At 34.5% G+C, this 25,469-nt stretch overlaps 1 protein-coding gene and 1 long non-coding RNA gene across 2 annotated transcripts in view; both read right to left on the bottom strand.

Moving 5' to 3' along the window:
* Positions 1-221: 221 nt before the first annotated feature.
* Positions 222-9,522, bottom strand: LOC149777424 (uncharacterized). The gene is made up of 2 exons (XR_016416177.1): positions 948-9,522; positions 222-862 (listed from the first exon to the last, which is right to left on the bottom strand). It is a non-coding gene; the product is annotated as an uncharacterized LOC149777424 (long non-coding RNA).
* A 1,061-nt stretch (positions 9,523-10,583) lies between these two features.
* The window catches only part of LOC149777422 (calcium/calmodulin-dependent protein kinase kinase 1-like), a 247,985-nt gene continuing 233,099 nt past the window's right edge, over positions 10,584-25,469 (bottom strand). The window contains exons 14-17 of the mRNA XM_089941395.1: positions 22,673-22,760; positions 19,915-20,043; positions 16,728-16,864; positions 10,584-13,410 (exon numbers count right to left, since the gene is read on the bottom strand). Coding sequence (XP_089797521.1) covers positions 13,353-13,410; positions 16,728-16,864; positions 19,915-20,043; positions 22,673-22,760 — 412 coding nt within the window. The 3' untranslated portion in view covers positions 10,584-13,352. The remainder of the gene's footprint in view (positions 13,411-16,727; positions 16,865-19,914; positions 20,044-22,672; positions 22,761-25,469) is intronic.

The following is a 25,469-nucleotide window of genomic DNA, read 5'->3' as shown; positions in this document are numbered from 1 at the left end:
AAAACTAATGACAAAGAATAAAACTGTCACAGTTATAAGAAAAAATAAACATTTGAAGTGAAAATTCTAAGATTCCCATTTTCAAAAAGTTGCTTAGCAAAATAGTCTGACTGTGCTAAATATTGTGGCATAAAATCACTGCAATGCAATCTGTGATGAACTTTTGATAGTTAACATGATGTATGCTTTTAATATATGTTGGAAAAAAAATTACACTAACCTTTAGTCAAGAAAGTTTATTTTCAATAAAATGAAAGTTTATATTTTCAGTTGGATAACACCTATAATTTTAAATCTTTCATCCATGTGAGAGGTTAAGAATGAACCATCACAAATTTCAAGTCCATTGTACCATATTTGATTTACACAAGTCTTCAGTTCTTATATTCCGAATGTCACAAGCTTTAGGTTTACTTCAAACATAAAGATAGATAAACCTGTCACTAGTGACCACCATGGGAGAAGGCAAAACTGACCTTTGTACAGAGGTGCACCTTTTATGATTGGTTTTTGAACAAATACCATGTTCTTAATAATAATAATAATAATAATTACAAAAATAATATCATTTGTATCAACATTGTTCCATATGGAAATTATATAACAAAATTAAAAATGATGCATATATGTTGTTCTTTAACAAATTTATGTTCCACACAGGATTATGTATCCTGCTTACTTTAATCCCCTCTATAAATTAAGTCGTCACCAATTTAAAATGGATGACAATCTTAATTTGTTCACATTATAAAATCAATCTCTGGAAAGTTTCTCAATTCACCAAGATCAAAAGACAGCTTAAGTGTGAAGTCTGTGATCATTGGGTAATCAAAACAAGCTGTATATGGTTACTCTTTATGACCTTGTAATGAAAAAGACATCTTAAGTGTGAAGTCTGTGATCACTGGGTAATCAAAAAAAAGCTGTATATGGTTACTGTTTATGACCTTGTAATGAAAAAGACAGCTTAAGTGTGAAGTCTGTGATCATTGGGTAATCAAAAAAAGCTGTATATGGTTACTCTTTATGACCTTGTAATGAAAAAGACAGCTTAAGTGTGAAATCTGTGATCATTGGGTAATCAAAAATAAGCTGTATGTGGTTACTCTTTATGACCTTGTAATGAAAAAGACAGCTTAAGTGTGAAGTCTGTGATCATTGGGTAATCAAAAAAAGCTGTATATGGTTACTCTTTATGACCTTGTAATGAAAAAGACAGCTTAAGTGTGAAGTCTGTGATCATTGGGTAATCAAAAAAAGCTGTACATGGTTACTCTTTATGACCTTGTAATGAAAAAGACAGCTTAAGTGTGAAGTCTGTGATCATTGGGTAATCAAAAATAAGCTGTATATGGTTACTCTTTATGACCTTGTAATGAAAAAGACAGCTTAAGTGTGAAGTCTGTGATCATTGGGTAATCAAAAAAAGCTGTATATGGTTACTCTTTATGACCTTGTAAGGAAAAAGACAGCTTAAGTGTGAAGTCTGTGATCATTGGGTAATCAAAAAAAGCTGTATATGGTTACTCTTTATGACCTTGTAATGAAAAAGACAGCTTAAGTGTGAAGTCTGTGATCATTGGGTAATCAAAAAAAGCTGTATATGGTTACTCTTTATGACCTTGTAATGAACCAAAACTTTGCCCATCTTTACATACAAGTTTTAAATACTGAATTACCCATCCTTTATTGAACAGGGATGTTAACTCTTGTATCTTCTCAAGGTTGAACTTTTTTCTTCAGATGTAGCATTAACTTCATAAAAAGTAATACTTACAGAAATGAAGATATATTTTTATCAGATTTTCTAAAAACAAAAAACAAATATATTAAGAAAATTATATGTATTTTACTTGCCCGTGTTAACAGTTTCAGATAAATTCTGGTTTTTAAATTAGTTTCTCAAAGGTTTGGTTCAGACCAAGATAAAAATGTACAATTCTGTCACAAATTTGAAAAAAATGTATACAAGACAGAAACACCAATGACATTATTACAATAATGTCAGTATGATGTTTCAACTCTGATAAGAATAAATCAGTGGAAAAAACAGTTTACATTTCATAAAACGTGAATGTAAAGAAATGAACAATGAAGTCAACTGACATGTACAAAAATATTGATTTAAGTTTCACTCCAAAAAATGTACACCATAGTGCATAATACAGTTTGAGCATTAAAAGATGAAGTTCAACTTCTTTGTGTATCCCTATTTGCTGTCATTCAAGTTCCAAGATATTGAATATGTATCATGTTATGTACATCTATATATTTTGTAACTCCTGGAACATGAATTTGTCTAATTTTTGTAATTTGTATTAATTGCTGTAAACTGTAGTGATTATCTATAGCTGGATTTTGTATGTGCATAGGGTCTATTTTAAGATATTACAAAATGTAAAATTGCATAGGATCTATAAATAGATGCTTGACAGATACTAACACCGGTAATAGAATTACATGTATTAATAAACATGTTTACGAGATTCAGGCTTTTTCCTATTGGACAGGTTGGTCAGGTGGTATCTTAGCAAACATTAAGTTAATTATTGTTGAGTTAAGTCACATGAATAGGTATTTTGAAATATTAAGCTAAGTAGTAAGATCATGGGTATACTGTGACATATAGTCGTAATAGACTCTTGAAGGTGTATATAAGGAAAGAACTGAGCAATCAGTTTCATTCCTATTTTTTGAGTCATTATTTCTTGTGCTCCTGTTGTAACATCAAGTCTGTAGACATGCTTTATGTTGTACTTAGATATTATTTGAGAGGAAAAACATTTGTTTGGATTGTTCAGTGGAAACAGAATGTGCTCATTAGACAATAACGTTATTATGGAACAAATGGAATTATGCAAAAGAGTTCTGGACAATGTCAAAATTTTGGCCGACCAGTACAGTTGAAACATTGCCATTTTGACAATGTCACAATTTTTGGCAGACCAGTACTACACATTTCCAAATCTAACATTTAGATGGGACTTTTCATTCTTTCAAAATTTCAATAGAACTTTAATAGAATTTTTCATGATTATTTGGGATTCACTTCATAATACTGGAAGTTGTTCTCACATTTTCAGTGATAACTTTGATAATTAAATTAGTTGTTTCCTTTGCTTCTTTCTGTAACTTAGTTTGTGACCATAGAGTCGTAACACTATCCCTATTTGCTGTCATTCATGTTTTGACAATATTGATTATGTATATCCCTATAGGCTGTCATTCATGTTCCATGATACAGGCTATGTATGTCCCTAAAGGCTGTCATTCATGTTCTATGATACTGACTATGTATGTCCCTATTGGCTGTCATTCATGTTCCATGATACTATGTATGTCCCATGATACTGGCTGTCATCCATGTTCCATGATACTATGTATGTCCCATGATATTGGCTGTCATCCATGTTCCATGATACTGAATATGTATGTCTCATGATATTGGCTGTCATCCATGTTCCATGATTTTGAATATGTATGTCCCTACTGGCTGTCATCCATGTTCCATGATACTGACTTACAATAGTGACAATATGGACAGGTTTTTACAGTGTTCTCTCAGCGGAGTGAAGTGCAGTTAATAGCATCCATAAATTGTACAATAATACAGTTCTCTTGCAGTGTTCTGTAAGTGGAGTGGATTGCAGTTCATGGCTACCATAACATGTACAATAATCATAGTTTTTTTTTACAGTGTTCTCTCAGTGGAGTGCAATTCATTGCAGCCATAAAATGTATGATAGAGGTCTCTTACAGAGTTATCTCAGTGGAGTGGATTACATGACAACCATAAAATGTACAATAATGATAGGTTTTTACAGTGTTCTCTCAGTGGAGTGCATTTCTTGGCAGCCATAAAGAGTAAAATATTTACAGGTTTCCTACGGTGTTCTCTCAGAGTGCAGCTCATGGCAGACATAAGAAGATGTACTGTGCTTTATTATACTGCATAAGTAATGCTTTTTTCCATCAGTTGAAAACCTGGGAACTGAAAGATATATTTAATGTATAACTTGTATATGATATAACTGCCACTGAACTATATTACCAAGTGCATGTAATACTAAATGAATGGGGCTTGACAAAGTGCCCACCTTAGAGGAGCTCAGCAAAGCAATGGACTCCCTCCCAAATGACAAAGCACCAGGTAGCAACATCATCCTTCCAAAAGCTATCAAAGGTGGGAAACCAACATTGCTTCAGACGCTGCATGAGCTACTCTGCTTCTGCTGGGAGGAAGGAAAGACACGCGTGGTGTCACGATTGTGACCCTTTACAAAAACAAGGGTGACCGCAGTGATTTTAATAATTACAGAGGGATCTCACTCCTGAGCATCATTGGCAGAGTGTACTCCCACATCATACTCAACAGGCTGCAGCTGCTAGTGGACAGTGTGTACCCGGAATCCAAGTGCGGCTTTAGAGCAGGCAGGTTGACAACAGACATCTTCTCCCTCCAACAGAAGTGCAGAGAACAAGGTCAGCCACTCTACATGATGTTAATCAACCTCACCAAGGTCTTTGACCTGGTCAGCAGGAAGGGCCTATTTGAACTCAGTAAGATCAGTTGCCCCCAAAATTTTTCCATGCAGATATGAAGGGAACAGTCCTATATGATGGATCCCCCTCAGACCCCTACCCCATCAACAGCAGCGTGAAGCAGGGCTGCATGCTGGCATGAACCCTTTTGGGGATCTTCTTCTCCCTGCACCTGTCCTATGCCTTTGACTCGTCTACCGATGGCATATATCTGCACACCAGGTCTGACGGGAGGCTGTTCAACCTGGCACGACTGCGATCGAACACCAAAGTGAGGTTGGTGCTCATCAGGGAGATGCTCTTTGCAGATGACATGGCTCTTGTGACCCACACCAAGAATGCCCTCCAGAGACTGGCAGACTGTTTTGCTGATGTCTGCAAGCAGCTTGGGCTCACCATCAGCCTGAAAATGACAAATGTCAGCATGCAAGATACCACCATTGCCTTTTCCATCAAAATCAATGGTGTCACCCTGGAAGCACACAACTTTACTTACCTGGGGTCAACCATCAGCAACACACTCTTGCTTGATGTGGAGCTGGACAGAAGGCTTTGAAAGGCAAACAATATCATGGCATGACTAACAAAAAGAGAGTGTGGGAAAACAATGTGCTGACAGAGCACACCAAGATCCAAGTCTACCAGGCCTGTGTTCTCAGCACCCTTCTATATGGAAGTGAGACCTGGAGCACCTACATGAGGCAAGAGCACTGGCTCAACTCCTTCCATATATGGTGCCTAAAGTGCATCCTGAAAAGCACCTGGCAAGACCACATCCCACACAGCGATATCCTGCAGCGTGCAAGTATCCCCATCATGTACACCCTGCTGAGCAAATGCCGCCGTCGATGGCTGGGACACGTCCAATGCATGGAGGATGGGAGGCTGCCAAAGGACATCCCATGTGGACAGCTGGCCACTGTCACTGGGTTGCCAATGATGAAGATGACTGAAGGAAACAGTCAAATTCACCGATTCATCAGTAACAAAAAGTCATAATGCAAAGACTAGGACATCACAGCAGTGCATAACAATTATGCAAATTTCACAATTTGTTCTGGCATTTACCTATATCTTTTCTTCACAAGCAAGCAGTGATGATAAATTTGTAACTATTCTGCCATACCTTAAAATGTTTAGATACCACAACATACTGGCCATGAGGGGAGACCACTTTACCATGAGAGGCCATAGCATATTAACCTGAGTGTGCAGTAATGAGAATCACTGTACCATGTGGAGCCATGATACAGTAAATTATGCCACTGTGAGGATCACTGTACCATGTGGGGTCATCCTATGTTAATTTGTGCCACTCTGTGGACTGGCATACCATAACAAAGCATGGCACCACTGAACCATATAATATTCTACAGTATTGTAAGAATATCAGGTTTTACTGAAATTTCTCTTTAGTGCATCCAAAAAGGTTCTCTTGAATTCCTCCCCCCTGATAATTTGTGTGAGGTGTAATTCTATTATTTGAAAGATATAAAGGATATGAATATCAGCTTTTTTCGAGTGAATGACCAATTTATTTCACTGAATGGGTGAAAAACTCCGTATTTTCGTGATTGTCAAAGCCACAAATGAAAATACTCTAGTTTTTCATCCACAAGATGAAATATATCCATTATATTCACTCAAGAAAACTTTCTTTTTATTTTATCCTCAAATATACTAGCTAACAATACGTATAACAGACAGAAGAAGCCAATTTCATAGTCTCATCTACTACAATTTCATATGTGTACTGTTTATGTTCTGCTGTGCTTTGTGTATATTTGCACCAAAAATATCAGTGTAACAGAATTCTCCTTCCTTATTCATTGGTAAACAACACATTTTATATATAAAAAAATGATATAAAGAAATTATTTAGTCCATTGTGGGATTTTAACCTGGTTCTCATACATGATAGGTGACTATTCTAACTAGACCAATCAAATGTGAAATGGTCAATAAAACTTCTTGGTTATCATGTCACTTATGTCTATCAACAGCAGTAAAAAAAAAGTTTAGGTCATTCACTTCAATGAAATATCAAATTAATTTCTCCTGGAAAATCCAGTTAATTCATGACCAAACATAACATTTCTCTTGGAAAATCCAGTAACTCATGGCCAAGCATAAAATTTCTCTTGGAAAATCCAGTAATTCATGGCCAAGCATAAAATTTATCTTGGAAAATCCAGTAATTCATGGCCAAGCATAAAATTTCTCTTGGAAAATCCAGTAATTCATGGCCAAGCATAAAATTTCTCTTAGAAAATCCAGTAACTCATGGCCAAGCATAAAATTTCTCTTGGAAAATCCAGTAATTCATGGCCAAGCATAAAATTTCTCTTGGAAAATCCAGTAATTCATGGCCAAGCATAAAATTTCTCATGGAAAATCCAGTTAATTCATGACCAAACATAAAATTTCTCTTGGAAAATCCAGTAATTCATGACCAAGCATAAAATTTCTAATGGAAAATCCAGTAATTCATGGTTAAGCATAAAATTTCTCTTGGGAAATTAGTAATTCATGGCCAAGCATAAAATTTCTCTTGGGAAATGAGTAATTCATGGCCAAGCATAAAATTTCTCATGGAAAATCCGGTAATTTATGGTAAACATAAAATTTCTCTTGGAAAATCCAGAAATTCATGACCAAACATAATATTTCTCTTGGGAAATTAGTAATTCATGGCCAAGCATATTTCTCTTGGAAAATCCAGTAATTTATGGCCAAGCATAAAATTTCTTTTGGAAAATCCAGAAATTTATGGCCAAGCATATTTCTCTTGGGAAATTAGTAATTCATGGCCAAGCATAATATTTCTCATGGAAAATCCAGAAATTCATGGCCAAGCATAACATTTCTCATGGAAAATCCAGTAATTTATGGCCAAGCATAAAATTTCTCTTGAAAAATCCAGTAATTCATGGCCAAGCATAACACTTCTCATGGAAAATCCAGTAATTTATGGCCAAGCATAACATTTCTCATGGAAAATCCAGTAATGTATGGCCAAGCATAACATTTCTCATGGAAAATCCAGTAATTCATGGCCAAGCATAACATTTCTCATGGAAAATCCAGTAATTCATGGCCAAGCATAACATTTCTCATGGAAAATCCAGTAATTCATGGCCAAGCATAACACTTCTCATGGAAAATCCAGTAATTTATGGCCAAGCATAACATTTCTCATGGAAAATCCAGTAATTCATGGCCAAGCATAATATTTCTCATGGAAAATCCAGTAATTCATGGCCAAGCATAACATTTCTCATGGAAAATCCAGTAATTCATGGCCAAGCATAACGTTTCTCATGGAAAATCCAGTAATTCATGGCCAAGCATAACACTTCTCATGGAAAATCCAGTAATGTATGGCCAAGCATAACATTTCTCATGGAAAATCCAGTAATTCATGGCCAAGCATAACATTTCTCATGGAAAATCCAGTAATTCATGGCCAAGCATAACATTTCTCATGGAAAATCCAGTAATTAACAGCCAAGTGTAAAAGATTAATAAGCATATATATTTTGAATTAGTTAAGTTCAATGACATTATCTTTAGTTTAAATTGATTTTTATACAAAGCTTTAAATAGTACTGCTTAGTGATCAAAGATTATACAATATGGTATATAAACTTAACAGTGTTTTATACTGTATGTAATCATAAATGAATAATAACATGAATGTAGATCCAGAATGAGGTAGATAGATAACAAATCATTTTCTTCACCTCATGAGGAACAAAATTACTTTCAAAACAGGTTTTAAAGTTGGTTCTTCTTTTCCACACAGATATGCACTTATTTTTAGAAAAGAATCTCTGTGTATGCTCTTTTTTACACGTTTATTTGCACACATATGCTTAGGTGTGTGTAGGCTCTTCTTTTAAATGTGTTTGCACATGTATGCTTTGGTGTGTGTATGCACTTTTCTTTACATGTGTCTATTTGCACATGTATGCTTAGGTGTGTGTATGCTCTTTCTTACATGTGTTTATTTGCACATATATGCTTACATATGTTTATTGTTTTTTTTACACGAGTTTGCACATGTATGCTTAGGTGTGTGTATGGTCTTTTTTACATGTCTTTATTTGCACATGTATGCTTAGGTGTGTGTATGCTCTTTCTTACATTTATTTGCACATATATGCTTACATGTGTGTATTGTCTTTTTTACATGAGTTTGCACATGTATGCTTAGGTGTGTGTATGCTCTTTTTTTACATGTTTTTATATGTACATGGTTAAATGTGAGTATGCTTTTTTACATACGTGTTTATCTGCACATATAAACTTAGATGTGTGTATGCTTTTTTTTACATGTGTTTATTTGTACATGGTTAGGTTTGTGCATGCTCTTTTTAACATATAAACTTATTTGCACATTATTCCTATTTTCACATGCATTTAACAGTGTACATGTTAGTTCCTTGAGGTCTGATCTGTAATAAAGTTAGAACTTATTTTCACTTTATTAGTAGGAGTGTGTTATTTCAAAAATGCTAAGCAATATTTAGTAATTATCACTAAAAAAATACCTTTTTATACCTTCAATTAAAACAATACTCATGCAAAAATCCTTCACATTAAAACTTTTTAAAATCGTGAATCAATCGTGATACAACTGTGAGAATAACTAGTCACAAGCTGGAATGACAGCAATTGGGTTGCAAGTACAAATTATTTACAAACTAGTCAACAGCTCTGAAGATCCAAGCTGCAAAACCAGTGATAAATTATCTAAAAGTGTTTGTTAGAAATGCAAATTAAATTAATAGTACTCCTTACCACCATTAGCAATTAATTACATATACATTAAAAATATTAGGAACACATTTAAAATTGTATTATAAAGTATGCATTTAAATTCTATTATAAAGTATGCATTTGAAATTCTGTTATAAAGTATGCATTTAAAATTCTATTATAAAGTATTCATTTGAAATTCTATTATAAAATATGCATTTAAAATTCTATCATAAAGTATGCATTTGAAATTCTATCATAAAGTATGCATTTGAAATTCTATTATAAAGTATGCATTTGAAATTCTATTATAAAGTATGCTTTTGAAATTTTGTGTTCAAGTATGCATTTGAAATTCTATTATAAAGTATGCATTTGAAATTCTATTATAAAGTATGCATTTGAAATTCTACTATAAAGTATGCATTTGAAATTCTGTTATAAAGTATGCATTTGAAATTCTATTATAAAGTATGCATTTGAAATTCTATCATAAAGTATGCATTTGAAATTTTGTGTTCAAGTATGCATTTGAAATTCTATTATAAAGTATGCATTTGAAATTCTATCATAAAGTATGCATTTGAAATTCTATTATAAAGTATGCATTTGAAATTCTATCATAAAGTATGCATTTAAAATTCTGTCATAAAGTATGCATTTAAAATTCTATTATAAAGTATGCATTTGAAATTCTATCATAAAGTATGCATTTGAAATTCTATCATAAAGTATGCATTTGAAATTCAATAATAAAGTATGCATTTGAAATTCTATCATAAAGTATGCATTTGAAATTCTATTATAAAGTATGCATTTGAAATTCTATCATAAAGTATGCATTTGAAATTCTATCATAAAGTATGCATTTGAAATTCAATAATAAAGTATGCATTTGAAATTCTATCATATAGTATGCATTTGAAATTCTATTATAAAGTATGCATTTGAAATTCTATTATTAAGAATTTATTTAAAATTCTATTATGTATGTATTTAAAACTCTATTACTAAGTAGGTATTTAAAATTTTATTCTAAAATAAGTATTTGAAAATTCTATTATTAAGAATGTATTTAAAAATCTGTTATTAATTATGTATTTAAAATTCTATTGTTAAATATACATTTAAAATTATATTATCACATATGTATTTAAAATTCTATTAAGAACATACTTAAGATTCTATTATTAAGAATGTATCTAAAATTCCATAACTAAGTATATCCTTAAAATTTTAACATTAAGTATACATTTAAAATTCTATTATTAAGCATGTACTTTGTGCATCCTGCAATGATGACACAACTTACTAAACCCTTCCATAAATGTTAAGATGACAGGACAGCAATGCATTTTGCACATGACGGAAATAGGTATATTAAAATATTAGTTTCTAAAACAGTACCAATGTACATGGTACTAAAATGTAGTAAAAACAGTCCATCATACTGAAAGGTACTAAAACAACAATATCAGCATTTTACTTAAAATGTTGATCAAGGTCTGAACATATTTTTATGAAGATGGAGTAGCATTCAGATCTTTTGGAGATCACTCATTACAAGGTGTCACAGTATAACACATTCCATTTAATAAGGCAGGTATGGTCATAGATTCCATTTACATTATATAACTGTAACAGTATGAATAGTGTACAAATATTACTTGTAAGTCAAGTCCAACTGCAAGCAAGAAAGATCCTGATCTGCTATAGCATCACGCACCTGCAGATCAGGGTCTGTGTTGTTTGTTCAACTGATTACTTTTAAGAAACTTCACAGACCCAGATCTGTTGGCTCATTATGCAATGGTTGATCTGGGCCTGTGCAGTTCATAGTTGGACTCATCTTATAAGTGAGTACATAAGGTAGCCCAGTATAAGGCAACCCAACCAATGCGATGGTGCACTTGGATCCCATCAACAGTATTGTAAAGAGATGGCACTGTACTTTATCGTAAATGCACAGGCTCATATCAAGAATTTATTTACCTGCAAACACTGCAGTTCCCAAGCCTTTCCTCATGCAACTCAATTCAACTCCAAACAGTGCAGTACCCAAGCCTCTCATACAACTCAACTCAATTCCAAATCCTACTTGAAATTATTCCACCCAACCAAAATACAGCTTTTGTCAAGTTTTAGCAAGATTTCCCAATCTGGAGTTAACATCTATTACTCAAAATACTGAGTAAAGTTTCATGATGGAGAGTCAAGGTCTGACTTAGAAGTTCAGAAATTTATACTGGTGGGTCCAGGTCTGACTTAGAAGTTCAGAAATTTATACTGGTGGGTCCAGGTCTGACTTAGAAGTTCAGAAATTTATACTGGTGGGTCCAGGTCTGACTTAGAAGTTCAGAAATGTTTAATGATGGGTCCAGGTCAGCATCCGAAGTTCCAAGTTTTATGCAAAGAGCATGTGTTGTTCAATACTGTTCACAGTTGTGTACATCAGTAACTTGAATAGGATGGACTGGTAGGTATATATATACACAGACATACAATCAGATAGAAAGACAAACCAAACAATAGATTAATATTTGGAGTTTGATGACCATGACATCACTAACTGGTTTGTTTCTGTGAGTATGTGAATGCTGGACCTGGCCAATGTGTACTCCAAACTGCCTGTAGCACAACTGACAGGAGATGCTGCATGGGATCGCTTGATCAACAGAGGACATACCATAGTTCTGAGATTTCTGTTGATCATGGTTCTACAATGCCTCTACAATTTTCTCACACTCAAAGCTTGTAGCTCCAGTATGGAGGAGACTCTGCCAGGTGGAGCAATCCTGTATTTGATCTTCCCAAGGGTCAATGTTGAAGTGTTTCGAGGATGACTTGAGGGAGTCTTTTAAGTGTTTCTTCTGATCACCCTGAAATCACTTTCCCTCTTTCAGCATGCCACAGAATATCTTCTTTTGGGAAGTCAGTTTTCTGACATCCTGATGATGTGGCCTGCCCATCTCAATGGTAGTTTCATTAGCAGAATGTGAATGCTGTCTGTACAGTGTCCAGGTTTTGAATGCGTATTGCAGGGTAAGCAACACAATGGCTTTGCAGACCTTAAGATTTGTTTGGTAACTGATCCCTCTGCTCTCCCACATTTACATAAAGGCCATACTTGCTTTACCAATTCTGGCATTGGATTCATTATTGATGTGGACTGCACATGACTGTGTACTGCCAATATAGGAGAACTTATCAATTGCCATGAGGTTTTGGCCATTTACTGTGAAGGTTGGCTCTATGTAAGGTTTTCCTATTGCAGGGTGGAGCATCACCTCTATCTTCTTGATATGGATTGTGAGACCAAAATTGTCACAAGCTGAAGAGAAATGTTCCTACTGTGTTAATTGCAAGTCACACTCAGTTTTAGGAACATTCATCAGCAAACAGGAAATCATGAGGTCACATCCTGTAACTCTGTCTTCACCTGTGATATCCTCAAGCTGTAGAGCTTGCCATCAATCCAGTAATAGATGACTCTCTACTGATGTATTCCTTAATCCTTTTTTATAACATTCAATCCTTTTTTCTAACATTCTACCTGTTTCAATGATGTAGTCATTTTCACAATCACTACATTTGCTATAAGAAACCATACCACATTATTTCAAATTTTCTTTTTGTCCTTCACATGTGTAAGTTGTTGTCTTAATGACTTGTATGGTTTGAGATATACATTGATCCCATCCTGAATTATCCAGAGCAAACATTTAAGTTATTCAGTAGAAGTAAAACAGGGCAACAAAAATATAACTATTCAATAGGAGTTACATCAAGAAATATTAATAAGAAATGTGCGTACTAAAACCTTGCAACAAATGTTAAAAACTTCATATTGTTATACCACATATATATGAATATATAAATGTATGAAATATATGCATTTATCTGTAATGTTTCAATTCATGACAATAAGAGTTCAATATCTGATATTTAAATATAAAATTCAATATTAATTTAAAAATTATTTAAAAAACACTATTGGGTATAATCTTCTGTCAAATGTTTGTTGCTTCATCAGCTTCATGCATGATGTCTCAATCGGAGAATTCCTTGTCCACAACAGAACTAATTCCATCCTCTAACGACATTTGCCTGAAACATAGGAAATGATTTTTTTTCTCCACATTTAATACAAACTGCCTTAGCCTCATTTTCACGAACCCTTAGAACAAAAACTAGGCAGCTGCTCATTGTATTCTGTAACAATTTTTATTTTTGAGGTTAGCATACTTTAAAAATAGGCATAATTTCCAGTAAAATTTTAACAGATGATGGGAAAATTGTTTCTGCATTGCTAAAATTACAAAATGTATACTAAAAGAATGTTTATTAGAGATTATCTGACACATGATTTAACAATTAGACAAAAAATATGAATATCTGTGTTTCCTTTAGGACAAAGTAAGTTTCATTAATTAGTCAAATTAACTTGCATGCATCATGATTTATATGCATTAAATATATTGGATGGTTTACTTTTTGAGATGGATTACATTCTGAGAGCAATCTGTTGTAGGAATTGGAAAGTTATTTTCAAGATGGCTTATTTTCTGATAGCAAAATGTTGTGGGAATCGGATGGCTTATTTTTTTTAGCAGGCATCATATCTTCAAGATTGTTTACATTTTCAAAGCAAAAAGTAGGAACTGAACAGTTTGTTTTCAAGATGGCTTATTTTTTTAGAGCAAAATATTGTGGGAATTGGGTGGCTTGTTAAGTTAGGTAGGCTTACCTTGAGATAGGCTCATATTTTCAGAGTAAAATATTGTTGGAAACAGCTCATTTTCGAGATGGCTGCCTTTTTGAGAGCAACATTTTGTTGGAATTAGATGCTTATTCTTTAGTTATGCTTATATTTTCAGAGCAAAATGATGCAGAAATTCAACAAATTATTTTCCAGTGGGGCTTTATATTCAAGATAACTTACATTCTGAGAGCAAATTGTTGTAGGAATTGGACACCTTATTTTGAGGGTCTTGTTTTTGAGAAGGCTTATATTTTGATAGAAAAATGTTGAAGGAACTATATGGCTTTAATTTTTAGATGGATTTCTTTTCTGAGAGCAAAATGATGGAGGAATTGGATAGCTTATTTTCCAGTGGGGGTATTATATTTAAGATGGCTTACTTTCTGAGAAAAAAATGTTGTAGGAATTGGACAGCTTATATTTTTTATGGTTTTTTTTTGTTTTACAGCCAAATGTTGTAGGAATCGGCTTATTTTGCTTAGATTGCTTTCATTTTGAGAGCAAAATGTTTTAGGAATTGTTGGAGAGCTTATTTTTCAGATGGCCTTCTTTTGGAGAGCAAAATGTTGTAGGAATCAGATAGTTAATTGTAAAAGTAAGATGGCTTTCTGTTACAGGCAGGATTACTGCCAATCTTAATTCTGAATTTTGAAGGTACTAATACAAATTGCCAGTGAAATCTTGCCAAAGATGAGATCTATCTTACAAACTTCACAGAATACAATATGAACATGTCTTAAAATTATTAAATCATTATTGGATAGATGACAGATAACAGATCAAACATATAAGAATAACAGATAAAAGATCATTGATGGATGAATGACAGACAAATTGTTACTGAAAGGTTGATAGATAAAAGATGATTAATGGATGGGTGACATAACAGATCAAAAATGTATGAATAACAGATAAAAGCTCATTGATGGATAGATGACAGATAACAGATCAAAAATATATCAGTAACAGATAAAAGCTCATTGATGGATCGAATCATTAATGAATAGATGACAGACAAAAGATCATTGATGAATGGATGAGAGATAAATTGTTAATAAATGGATGACAGATAACAAATCACCAATGAATGGATGACAGATAACAGATCATTAATGGATGGATGACAAATAACAAATCATTAATGAATGGATGACAGAAAACATATCATTGATTGATTGATGAGAGATAAGAAATTGCTAATGAATGGAAGACGGACAGCACATCATTAATGCATGGATGATAGATAACAGTATCAGACGATATATCATTTGTAACAAATATAAAGGTCTTTAAACCAGAATGTTTTCTGTCAAATCTTATAAGCATTTCTGAAAAGAAATCAGTTAAAGGATATTCATTTTTAGTAGCGGTGGTCTTATTTTGACACTAAATTGGCATAGTTGCTACAAATTTGAGAGGTCTAAGTGCCAGGATGCCAACTGCCACCAAATCTGAAAGGTCTAAGTGCCAGGATGCCTACTGCTGAATTTGACAGGTCTATGTGCCAGGATGCCAGCTGCCACTAATTTGAAAGATCTAAATGCCAAGATGTCAACTGCCAAATTTGAAAGGTCTAAGTGCCAGGATGCCAACTGCCAAATTTGAAAGTCTTAAGTGTCAGGAATATAAGTGCCAAATTTAATGAACCTTTATGCCAAGATTGCCACTGCCTGATTTGAAAGTCCCAAGTGCCTGGATGCCAAGTGTCAAATTTGGTTGATTTGATTCAGTAGTTTTTCAGAGGAAGTAAAACACATTACATGCTGACAGACACATGATGGATGATAAATACTGTATGCATATCATTAGCTCACTTGGTTTCATAGTTAGGTGAGCATGATACTAATGCAAGAAACTGTAATGCAAACCATGGTATCTATGCCTCTCTATCTTGTAACAAGACAACAAGGTGGGGTACAGTAAGCTTTGACCTCATACCCTTCCCAAACCCTACTTCACAAGACTTGATCATTAGCCGTTCAAGATCATAACCTAATTTATCACATGATGGCCCTGCTATGAGATAACATGATTCCATTTTATATTTCAGATATTTGACATTTGTTATAACAATTTCTCATTTCACACAAAATATTATGTCAGTGTATAAGACAAAGGCATAATATCTCATTCCACATGTATTTCAAAGTCATTGCACTCATATACCTGATAATCTGTTGAATGAAATCAGCGATTTTCCATAACTTGTTAATCTTAATTTTAAATTTGTATTCATTTTATATAAAATTTTCAAATGATTTGAATAATTTCACATTTTTAAATGTAAAGGATAGGAAAAGATGGTATTATTCAACTGCATACGTTTTAAAGGCATTCCTATCAACAAGCCAAACTGTAATACTGAATGATGATATCATGAAAAGCATTATGGGTTGAAGTCAGACAAACAGTAATCCCATCTGATGATGTCATGAAAATTAGGGGTTGAAGTACAAGTCAGACAAACAGTAATCCCGTCTGATGATGTCATGAAAATCATTAGGGATTGAAGTACGAGTCAGACAAACAGTAATCCCATCTGATGATGTCGTGAAAAGCATTAGGGGTTAAAGTACATGTCAGACAAACAGTAATCCCATCTGATGATGTCATGAAAAGCATTGGGGTTAAAGTACAAGTCAAACAAAATAGTGATACTCACTGTCTGACAATGTCATGAAAAGCATTCGGAGCTGAATTGGATCGTCTACTCTTCTGACATTCATCTTTGAAGTTCTCTTTGTTGTCTCTATAAGGGTTCTTGAAAGACTTTTGCCTCAAAATACTTTTCACCAAAATCTGAAATATAAACATTCAGAGATCACCATGTTCTACTCACACATAAGCTGTAATTTTATGGATTTTCGCAACATGAAAAACATTTTCACATTCATGGGATTGAAACATTTTAATTACTTCACAAAGTTTGCTGCAGTTAACAATACAGTTTTGCAGGTGAAATTCTCATGTCTCCATATAGTATCACTTATGTCTTTTCTTTCTGTAGGTCACAATTTGTATAATAAAATATTAGGATTAATTGGGTCATGCGTGCAAACAGAAGCATTAGCTTGAATTTCATCTACATACTCATCCTGATTTAAGTGCACAAAGGACTGAGTTTGACAGACTTAGTGTCTGCAAGAGTTGTGACTTGTGAGACTAACTTTGACAGACTTAATGCCTGCAAGAGTAGTGTCTTGTGAGACTGACTTTGACAGACTTAGTACCTGCAAGAGTTGTATCTAGTGAGACTGACTTTGACAGACTTAGCGTCTGCAAGAGTTGTGACTTGTGAGACTGACTTTGACAGACTTAGTGCCTGCAAGAGTAGTGTCTTGTGAGACTGACTTTGACAGACTTAGCGTCTGCAAGAGTTGTGACTTGTGAGACTGACTTTGACAGACTTAGTGCCTGCAAGAATTGTATCTAGTGAGACTGACTTTGACAGACTTAGTGCCTGCAAGAGTTGTATCTAGTGAGACTAACTTTGAGACATAACCATGTCCACAAGAGTTTATTGTGAGCTTAATGGACCTATCATTTTCGTATGGAGACCACTCTTTATTCCAAATGGCCACCGTATCCTAGTTTTTGCAAAGGTGCACCTGTCTGTGTGCAGTTCAGACTGGTCTGCCTTAGATCTGAGTCCAAAAGGTCTAAAATCTGGACACAAAATCGCATTCTGACCACGAGCGAATTTTGGGTTTTAAAAAAAGGGGGTCCAAAAAATCGAGGCTTTTCCCTCTGTATTTTGTAGTGCAACTAGAACTTCCAGATTATTTGGTATCATTGTAGATCTATATCTGTCTGCTTATTTGTAATACCACCCATATTGGTGTATCTTAAATGACCTTGATGCTGCAGAGCTCGGAAATAGGGTACAGCCTCATCACGCCTACAGGCGGGATTGGGGCCGAATGAGTTAAGGTACAGTTATGATGCAACGTTTTCAGCTATATTGTTGTTTAGTAATCAAAGATGTGCACTGTGAGCATTTTGCATCAAAAATGAACTTTGCTTTTCATCAAGTAAGGGACAATAAACTTTTGTAAACCTCAGTCACTTCTACTACAGGCAACGGGAAGGTGCATCATGGTTTCTTTGCGCAATTATCTGTACATAACAGTTTATCAATTTGGGTATCTGTGCAATGTGTAGGTCATGGAGCAGTGTTACCATCTGTACATAACAGTGTGTCAAGTTTGAGTATGTATGTTGTGTATGTACATGGGCAACAGTTAACTGCCTGTAAATAACAGTGTCATGTTTGGGTATGTGTAATGTGTATATGGGCAACAGTTAAATGTCTGTACATAACAGTGTGTCAAGTCTGAGTATGTGTGTTGTGTACATGCACAACAGTTAACTTCCTGTACATAAGTTTGTCAAGTCTGGGTAAGTGTGTTGTGTACATGGGCGACAGTTAACTCTTGGTACATAGCAGTACATCAAGTCTGGGTAAGTGTGTTGTGTACATGGGTGATAGTTAACTCTTAGTACATAACAGTTTGTCAAGTCTGGGTAAGTGTGTTGTGTACATGGGTGATAGTTAACTCTTGGTACATAACTGTGCATCAAGTCTGGGTAAGTGTGTTGTGTACATGGGTGATAGTTAACTCTTGGTACATAACTGTGCATCAAGTCTGGGTAAGTGTGTTGTGTACATGGGCAACAGTTAACTTCCTGTACATAAGTTTGTCAAGTCTGGGTAAGTGTGTTGTGTACATGGGCGACAGTTAACTCTTGGTACATAGCAGTACATCAAGTCTGGGAATGTGTGTTGTGTACATGGGCAACAGTTAACTTCCTGTACATAAGTTTGTCAAGTCTGGGTAAGTGTGTTGTGTACATGGGCGACAGTTAACTCTTGGTACATAGCAGTACATCAAGTCTGGATATGTGTGTTGTGTACATGGGCAACAGTTAACTTCCTGTACATAACAGTGTGTCAAGTCTGGGTATGTGTGTTGTGTACATGGGCAACAGTTAACTCTTAGTACATAACTGTTCATCAAGTCTGGGTAAGTGTGTTGTGTACATGGGTGACAGTTGACTCTTGGTACATAACTGTGCATCAAGTCTGGGTAAGTGTGTTGTGTACATGGGTGATAGTTAACTCTTGGTACATAACTGTGCATCAAGTCTGGGTATGTGTGTTGTGTACATGGGTGACAGTTGACTCTTGGTACATAACAGTGCATCAAGTCTGGGTAAGTGTGTTGTGTACATGGGTGACAGTTGACTCTTGGTACATAACAGTGCATCAAGTCTGGGTAAGTGTGTTGTGTACATGGGTGATAGTTAACTCTTGGTACATAACAGTGCATCAAGTCTGGGTAAGTGTGTTGTGTACATGGGTGACAGTTGACTCTTGGTACATAACAGTGCATCAAGTCTGGGTAAGTGTGTTGTGTACATGGGTGACAGTTGACTCTTGGTACATAACAGTGCATCAAGTCTGGGTAAGTGTGTTTTAACTAGTAAGAATATTATGTGCATAGTTTGTATTAATTAAGTATATGAACATACAGGACCCATGGTGGCTCTGAGGTTAGCATGCTGGTCTTGCAAACAGAAGGAAGTGGGTTCAAATCTTAACATAAGACCAGCCTGGGTTGGCTGCCATTTTGTGACCTTGGGCAAAGCACTTTACTTCAACTGCCTCAGCACTAAATTGCCTATTTGTGTTGCTGTGCCATAAAATGCTAAGCCACACACCACATATCCATATTTACCAGTGTATACATGGTTTGTATTAGTTAATTATCTCTATTTAACAGCATATCAAGTTTCAGTCACTGTACTGTGTATGTACTGTGTACATGTTTGTAATAGTCTGCACTTACCAGTGTGTCAAGTTTGGGTATGTGCTTAACAACATTATCAATCTCTTCATCAGTAACTGTTACTAACACACAGTTTTCCTTCTCAGTGGGCAGGGGATGCTCTCCTTTTTTCGTCACCCAGGGGTGCTCCTGCAAATTTGTAAGAAGATAAAAGCAAGATGAAAAACTGAAAGTTTGGAAGCAGTATGATACTGCTAGTAATTTTTCTCTAAATTCGCTTAATAGCCGATGACTACTATAACAATGAAATATCAGGGATATAATCTGCGCTTACATAAATTTACATAAAATAATAGATGTAGTTATGGCTCATCAGTTTCTACGTCAATACAAATATTCTCCAGTATCAGCAACAAGCTGAAATAAACTAGCTGATACATAATAGAGTTAAAAGGTTGAATACCTGTAGAAAAAGCCAAGTAAAGTTTTGAAAACATAACCGTTTTTGTGTTTTATTTGTTTGTCATGTCTATGTTTTGTATTTGCCTTTGAAAAAGACTCATTAAAGGGTTGAAAGCACTCAGTCTGTCTAGATACTAGTTTCGCACTGTTTGTTGTCAGTTTATTATATATATATATATATATATATATATATATATATATATATATATATACACACACGCATACATTAAAAATAACATGACATTTAAAGTGTTGGTATAAAGCAAAATGATATACCAGTACTATTGGTATATCAAATTGTGATCTGCCCATGATGCAATAATTCGAATATATAAACATTCTCACAACCGTGTGCTATTGACTCTAGATCTATGATGAATTTCCACACATTAATCATTAGTAACATATGAAAATAACGACAAAAAGTGTTAATAATCCCCATTTTCTAAATAAATTAAATGTGGCACACAATTTCTGCTTTCTGTTCCCCCCTCATTTCTAATGCATAACGGAAAAAAATACGCAGAAATCTGGAGTGAGAAAAAGAATTTGTGGTGGATGAAAACCTCTAAATTGAACTTACACCAAGTAACCTAAAAGAATGTGGTCTGTTGTAAAGGTATGTGTGCATTTTCTTGGGATTTATCTACAGTGTTTATATAATCAATGATACAAAGTTGCAAACTCTGTCGACATTATATGGTATATATTTCAGTTACGCGGTACACATTCTGTGATGTATTTAATGTTTTGTTGTTCTTGTTTCTTAAACCTATTGTAATGTTCTAAAAAATTATTAATTTAATATGAAAAGACTACCCTCTCTCTCTCTCTCTCTCTCTCTCCCTGGACCATCATAGGAAGATACGGGATATATAAAGAGACAAGCGTAGATGATTTTCACTTGTGACAACAATGTCACTGGACTTATGAATGATGGTAAAAGTTAGCTCAAACGGACCAAACGATGAGAGACAGGATGACAGAGAGAGAGAGAGTTTTATGGTCAGTACTACTGTTATCAAAGCAGAATAATGGCTTAGATCAACTGTACATATATTAAAATATTTTAATTACCTCTTGTTGGTTTGTCATTTCACTTAGTTTCTATTCCACATTAATTTCCATGCGACGATACATGAATGGCTAAGTGTTCATGTGAATGGCATAGACAACCAAGTGTTTATAGTGCTCTAGTTTCTTCATTAAACTGTCAGTCATGTTTAAACCATAAGTGTGCATTATATAGATTTAATCAATGTGAAGACAAATAGAAACTCAAAAAAGAAAACAATTAACTTATCAATATGCAAAGGTGATTGTGAATAGCCACAAAAGGAATAGAACTACATTTTGTAGTGGACACACTTGGCAGCGATGTGAGGAGTTCTTTGAGTCTGTCGATACACAGCTGCCTGTAGTAAATCTGAACCCCATTCAAATGACAAATATATGTATTTGTATGTTATATAAATAAAATATATGCATATAGTAGGTACCAATTATACCATTACTCTTATAAATTTTACATTAAAAGGAAATGAGGCAAGTCTCATTTCTTTTTAATGAAAAATGTACAATACCACTAGGGGTAGGCCAAGTGGTCTAAAGCGCTGTCTGTTACGGATCACTGCCATCTCACCTCTGTCTGCATGGGTTAGAGTCTTAGATTCAGCCAATATGGGTATGTGAGAAAGCTTGCCAGTAGGTTCTCATGGGTCGGTGGTTCTTTCCGGGGGTTTTCCCGGGTTCTTCCTCCACCATTAATATTGGCCGCCATGTATAGCCTATCGTGTGCTGAAAAATGGCATTAAACCCTACAAAAACAACAACAACAACCACTAGGGGTAGAGCCAATATATATAGCATACAGTACTCAGGACATTGCATACATATATATAATGCAGGGGGGATAAATTATATATAGCATATAGTAAAGGGGTACTAAGATAATTAGTACATTCCAATAGTTATTAATTTTTGGTTTACTACAACATAAATGGAAATAAAATTCAGAAAAAAAAATAATTAATTTAATTAAATCTAATTTTAGTCCATCTGATGTATTTATTTATTCATTATTTTTTGGAAAATATATAAAGACCAAAAGTTAAAAAGTTAAAAAGTGAAATACTTTATTCAGTTTTAATGGTTTGCATTCCTTCTGATCAATTCAAAAGGAAAAAAAATCAAGAACCTATAAGGGCTTTTAAATAACAAAATAATATTCTTCAAATTTCAAGGAGTTTCAAGGACAACTCAGATTTATAGATTTTTCAAGGTCATATAAAACCCTGTATAGATTGTATACAGCATGAAGCCTTAGTGGTATGACATACGATCTCTTGTAACTCACTTTAATTTCAGGAAGTGTGATTCTTGTTTCTGGGTTCTTATCCAGCATTTTCAATATGAGGTCCCTCACCTCTTCTGATATCACAGGTCTGAAATTAAAAAAACTTAAATTTATGCAAGAAACTTAAAATTTCAAACATAAAGACCTTGTTGGGTAACATTTTTTCAATTTCACTTTATTTGAGTTTTAGTTGACTTTTAATGATTTTCTTTACTTTGACTTTTATAGTAGCTAAATTTAGACATTAAATTTAAATGTAAAAGGCTGAAAAAAAACTTTTAAAGTAACAAACATTTTTTTCTTCACTTATATCCTTTTCAGTAACAACTGATATTAAACTTAAATTTGCAACTGATAATCTGAGAAATTTCAACCATTAAGGTGACAAGATTTTATTACCTGCCATATGTGATTTCCTTTTGTGGGTGTTTTGAAAACTGATTTAATTTCTAAAATATGCAGTGAATTATGTCTATAAAGGACACTCAAAGAGCCACATGTCTTTTATGTAGAAATCCTTTATAACTGGTTAAACAGACAAAAATGTCAGCAAATGTTTGCATGAGGTGTTAGGCGAAGCAGGCAAAAAGGTGGATACATTTATGAGATGTCCTTTATAAACAGGTAAAATAGACAAAAGGTCAATAAATGTATGCATGGGTGTCCTTTATAAACAGGTGAAGTAAGCAAAAAGCTCAATAAATGTCTTATGAGGTGTCTTTTATAAATAGGTGAAATGGACAACATGTCAAGAAATGTTTGTATGAGTCGTTTATAAATGGGTGAAATAGGCAAAAGTCAATAAATGTATGCATGGGGTGTCCTCTATAAACAGGTGCACTAGGCCAAAGGTCAATAAATGTTGTCTTTATGAGTATGTGTGCTTTATATAAAGGTATCCACTAAAACAGGTTTTACTGCATAAAAATAAGCAAAGTGATGACAAATACACCTGTGTTTTTCAGCATCTAAAAAGCTTAGAAAGACCTTACTTGTAGATAATTACATCTTTGCTAGCCAAGGTTTTAATATGTAGGTACAGTTAACATATAGTAAGCTTGGCTGGTGCAAATGGGATAACAGGTGCCCCCAAAACAAATGGCATTAATCTCAGATCTGCCATGACACATGATGTTGTTAGATCAAAACTCAACGTTGTATTTACTAGATGATAAGCTCACCCCAAACACTTTTTACAATAATCTGGCAAATAATTACTAAGAATATAATTGACCAAAAATAACTCCACAAAGGTATTAATCTAGTCCTGTGATCTTATCATTGACTGACAATAATCCCACAAAAAGGTACTAACCTGGCCCCCTGATCTTCTCATTGACTGTTAGCAATCCCACAAAGGTATTAACCTGGCCCCCTGATCTTATCATTGACTGATAGCAATCCCACAAAGGTATTAATCTGGCCCCTGATCTTATCATTGACTGATAGTAATTCCACAAAGGTATTAATCTAGTCCTGTGATCTTTTCATTGACTGATAGTAATCCCACAAATGTATTAATCTAGTCCTGTGATCTTATCATTGACTGATAGTAATCCCACAAAGGTATTAATCTAGTCCTGTGATCTTATCATTGACTGATAGTAATTCCACAAAGGTACTAATCTAGTCATGTGATCTTATCATTGACTGATAATAATCCCACAAAAAGGTACTAACCTGGCCCCCTGATCTTATCATTGACTGATAGTAATTCCACAAAGGTATTAATCTAGTCCTGTGATCTTATCATTGACTGATAGTAATTCCACAAAGGTATTAATCTAGTCCTGCGATCTTATCATTGACTGATAGTAATTCCACAAAGGTATTAATCTAGTCCTGTGATCTTATCATTGACTGATAGTAATTCCACAAAGGTACTAATCTGACCCCCTGATCTTATCACTGACCAATAATAATTCCCACAAATATACAACTCTGGTCCCCTAATCATATTATTGACCAATAATAATCCCACGAAGGTATTAATCTGGCCCCCTGATCTTATCATAGACTGATAATAATCCCACAAAGATACTGAAATGTCCCCTTGATCTTGTCATGGTTCAAAATACTGTATGCTGTTGCATTCTACAATCCTATTATGGTTAGAAATACTGTATGTTGTCCCATTCTCTACTATATATTGTCCCATTCTATACTGTATGCTGTCCCATTCTATACTATATATTGTCCCATTCTATACTGTATGCTGTCCCATTCTACAATTTAAAGAAAAAGCTTAGATCTGATGGCACATCATTTGATGGAAGATCTGGGTCAACACTGTTTATGGCTGAATGTGCATTATGAAATATCTGGGCATACACTGTTTATGGTGGGATATGTATTATGGAAGATCTGGGTCTACACTATTTATGGTGGGATGTGCATTATGGAAGATCTGGGTCTATACTATTTATGGCTGGATGTGCATTATGGAAGATCTGGGTCAACACTGTTTATGGTGGGATGTGCATTATGAAAGATCTGGACATACACTGTTTATGGTGGGATGTACATTATGGAAGATCTGGGTCTACACTATTTATGGTGGGATGTGCATTATGGAAGATCTGGGTCTACACTATTTATGGTGGGATGTACATTATGGAAGATCTGGGTCTACACTATTTATGGTGGGATGTGCATTATGGAAGATCTGGGTCTACACTGTTTATGGTGGGATGTACATTATGGAAGATCTGGGTCTATACTATTTATGGCTGGATGTGCATTATGGAAGATCTGGGTCTACACTGTTTATGGTGGGATGTGCATTATGAAAGATCTG

This window comes from Sinohyriopsis cumingii, chromosome 18 (assembly GCF_028554795.1).
Source record: "Sinohyriopsis cumingii isolate HCF-2022 chromosome 18, ASM2855479v2, whole genome shotgun sequence".
Lineage (NCBI taxonomy): Eukaryota > Metazoa > Mollusca > Bivalvia > Unionida > Unionidae > Sinohyriopsis > Sinohyriopsis cumingii.
This window is presented reverse-complemented; position numbering and strand designations above follow the sequence as displayed.